This window comes from Oryzias melastigma, linkage group LG18 (genome assembly GCF_002922805.2).
Source record: "Oryzias melastigma strain HK-1 linkage group LG18, ASM292280v2, whole genome shotgun sequence".
Classification (NCBI taxonomy): domain Eukaryota; kingdom Metazoa; phylum Chordata; class Actinopteri; order Beloniformes; family Adrianichthyidae; genus Oryzias; species Oryzias melastigma.
The window spans coordinates 10,216,989-10,220,516 of NC_050529.1; the positions used below are offsets into that span (position 1 = coordinate 10,216,989).

Below are 3,528 nucleotides of genomic sequence, written 5' to 3' on the forward strand. Positions count from 1 at the left end.
TGCTGCATTTTTTTTTACTCGCTTCACTCCAGTGAAGCTCCAAATTGATCCATAGGCCAAATATTACAACTGATCTGTGATTGAATATGCTAAAACTACCATCAATAAATTCATTTATTTCAATTGTCCTCCCTTTTTATGCAGCTTTCTTATACTGTAAATCTTTTTTCGTTTGATTCATGTTTCCCTGAAGCAGTTCTCACTGATCATCCTCATATTGACCAGTCCAGTGACATGTTGTATTTTTTCAGTCTTGGCCTTATTCTTCAGATTAAAATGATATATATATTTTTTTGTTAGCATTAGCAGTATGGTGAGTGTATTTCTTAAGCTATGTTCACACTAAACGCGATTCGAGTATTCAGATGCGGCGCAATTAGTGTTGGGTGCGGACTTTTGAGAGTCCAAAAATCTGCCTTAGAAGACACGTTACATCAACGAATCAGCTTTAGACGTTTTGATGACTATCGGGTGGAGTCCAAAACCAACATGAAGGAGAAGCTAATCGTTCTTTTCCTGAACTTTATAGGCTATGTCCGAATTCCTTCACTACACAGTGCACTATATAGTACTGTCTGAATCTGCAATTCCAAAATCGAGTACCCTAGAAATGTCCCAGAAGTCTTTGCGAAAAACCAGTATCCATTGATGTTCTCCATATTAGTAAATATAGACCACAATGCATTGTGTTTGAACAATTTTTACCCAAAAAATGTGTTTGAATGCATTTTTTAAAAACCAACGATCCACATTTTTATCATCACAACACAGTGGAGTCATAAATCGACATATTGAAATGTTGATATGAGATTTTCCCTTTGTGAAATCGGTGACGTATCTGCCATTAAAAAAAAGTAGTTAGGTGTCCAAATTGCTTTTAAAATCCAGGGTACTATAGTTTTTCAGTCGTTAGGGAAGGGGTCACCAGCCTTTTTGAAAGTGAGGGCTACTTTATTGGTTCTGAGTCATACGAACGGCTACCATTTTTGAAATAACATATTTTGCTTAGTTATAGTTAGTTATACATTGTTAATAATGAATAATGATTCTCCCCTATGTGAAGACACTGATTTCCCACCATAATTATCAACAATGATGACAAACTAAGAAGCTAATAACAATATTCAGCACTTTATTAATCTCAGTAATTGTTACTTTTTCCGACGATCCTCACAATTGTGATCATTTTTGAAGAGACCTGGGGTCTGTCCTTGAGGGCTACCCGTGGGCACCACGTTGGTGACCCCTGCGTTAGGGATTGGGGTAGGAATTTTGACATAGCCTATAGTTTTTTATTTGCACGGAGACACTAATAAAACTTTAAATTCTAATTGTATTCTTAATTTTTTTCCTTTTCTGATTAATGCGGGACAGGAAGTCTTCAAACTGGGTCACAGAGAGACGGAAGTACCGCTGATAGCGGCCATCATTCAGACACAGCTCCTTTAGTAGATGGTGAACATCATCGTACAGTCTCTGCTTCCATGTAGCGACAATGCTAAAACTATTGGCGTCAAGCTATTGAATACATTTTTAAGCAGACGATGAGTAGAAAATTGGACACGCATTGAAAGAGAGGGAATTGACGCGCAAATCGAATCACGTTCATTGTGACTGCAGCATTAGCCTTTATTTGAGACGTTTTATCTGAGTCCTCATCAAGGTAAACCAAATAGTAAAACATTTAGGTATATATATTCCTTTTTGTGTGTTTGGTTCCTTATTTTGTACGTGTGTTGCTTTTTGAACAAACAAACGAAAAAGTTCTATTATACGGTCTTGCATGATTATCAGTTGCAGCTGTTTCACGCCCACAGTTTTACTGCACAGCCTCAATTATACTTCAACCAGTGGATCAGGCTGTGATAATGGTTCAAGGATAAGATCTAAAATATAGTGTCTCTAGCAACAGATGCACAAATGTAGCGTTTCGTTCATGCAGATTTCTTTTTAACAACTCTACTCAAACTGTTCAAACTACCAGTTTGTACCAGGATAAAGCAAAATTACACGAGTGAGGCAAATTTGGTCCTCCTTCAAGTTAATCTAACTTGCTGTTCTTTTTTTTTGTCTTTGCTTTTGAGTATGATCGACACTGTGTTAACCATATGTACTTGGCTGCCTCATTTGTTATTCCCTACCAGGAGCCCTCCAGATAGAGCAGAGCGAAGAGTCTGACCAGGGGAAGTATGAATGTGTGGCGACCAACAACGATGGAACCCGTTATTCTGCTCCAGCTAATCTATATGTTAGAGGTATGAAACCCAAAACACCAATTTCAGTCAAAAGTGAATTTTTTCTTTAAACACATGCAAACCTAGCAATAACAGTCAGCAGGGTCCTTTTCCTGTCAGGTGTTTGTAAGTATGCTTTAGTTTTCTGATTTATTTTCTGGTCCTTGCACTCGACTTACCTGCACTGATTTGAACCTACATGATCTGCTCTTTTATGTTTTTCGGGTTTGTGCTGTTGCTTCTCCCAAGCCTTAACACGAGTGACAAGACTGCTTGCTGGAATTGTCCACTAATTACTACAGTTTTATAGCTGAATTTTGTCGACCCACAATGAAAAACCTGTGAGAAAGAATTTTGTATAGAAAATCTACGGAAGCCAAAAACGGCCTACACTAACAAAAGTAAAATATTGGATCAGTTAACAAAAGCACTTAAAATCGTTACATTTAAAAGTTTTAGTTTTCTTCAAATTAAAATTTTGGGGTGATTGGTTTAGTCAAATAAAAACTAATATTTTTAAATGTAACAAATGACAGTGCTTTTGTTAATTGATACAATTTTTTACTTTGTACCCTACATTTTTGGTCATCTGATTTCGCGTGATAATGAGATCCACTATTACGTTATCACAAGAAAACAAATTTTATTATCTCGTAATAACAACATAATGAAGAATATACTTCTTTCCCACACTGAGATCAAGACTTTACCTGTTTGAAGACTCTATTTTTTGCTTAATGTACGCCGTAACCATCACCTTACAACTCTCAACAACAGCAGTAGAAATATTCACCAAAAGTTTTTTATTTATTAGTGGAGCTATGCTCCTCAAATTCCATCCCTTTATTCCTCTAAAACCTCAGTGCAGGAAAGGGAGAGAGGATGCTACAGTATAGTCTTTACTATTTCATTATCACAAGAAAGCGAAAAACATTTTTTGTCATGATAATGAGTTAGTGAAACTCATTATCACGAGAAAGTTTATTTTGTTTTCTTGTGATAATGAGAGAGTGGATCTCATTGTCATGAGAAAATGATCAAGAAAAAAGTAGGGTAGGCCGCTTCGGCTTCCGTACAAACCTGTGTTTTTTACAACAAAAAAACATCCTATATTCATATGTATACAAGAGTAGACATAAAAAAAATGTCAGCAACAGCTACTAAATTTTCAAAATACTTTTTGCTGGAGCTCTTAAGCTGTCATTCTGATACTTAAATAATCTTGATTTTTGGTTAAAAAAAATAAATAAAAAAGAATACCGCTCTAATGCACAGTCAGGTCCTGTTTAATTTT

At 36.0% G+C, this 3,528-nt stretch overlaps 1 protein-coding gene across 44 annotated transcripts in view; it reads left to right on the forward strand.

The window, feature by feature from the left end:
* LOC112155773 (protein tyrosine phosphatase receptor type D) overlaps positions 1–3,528 on the forward strand; it is a 454,394-nt gene that overhangs the window by 398,771 nt on the left and 52,095 nt on the right. For all 44 annotated transcript variants that reach the window (XM_024287656.2, XM_024287657.2, XM_024287659.2 and 41 more), the window contains one exon: positions 2,145–2,255. In XM_024287656.2, the coding sequence (XP_024143424.1) occupies positions 2,145–2,255 (111 nt within the window). The remainder of the gene's footprint in view (positions 1–2,144; positions 2,256–3,528) is intronic.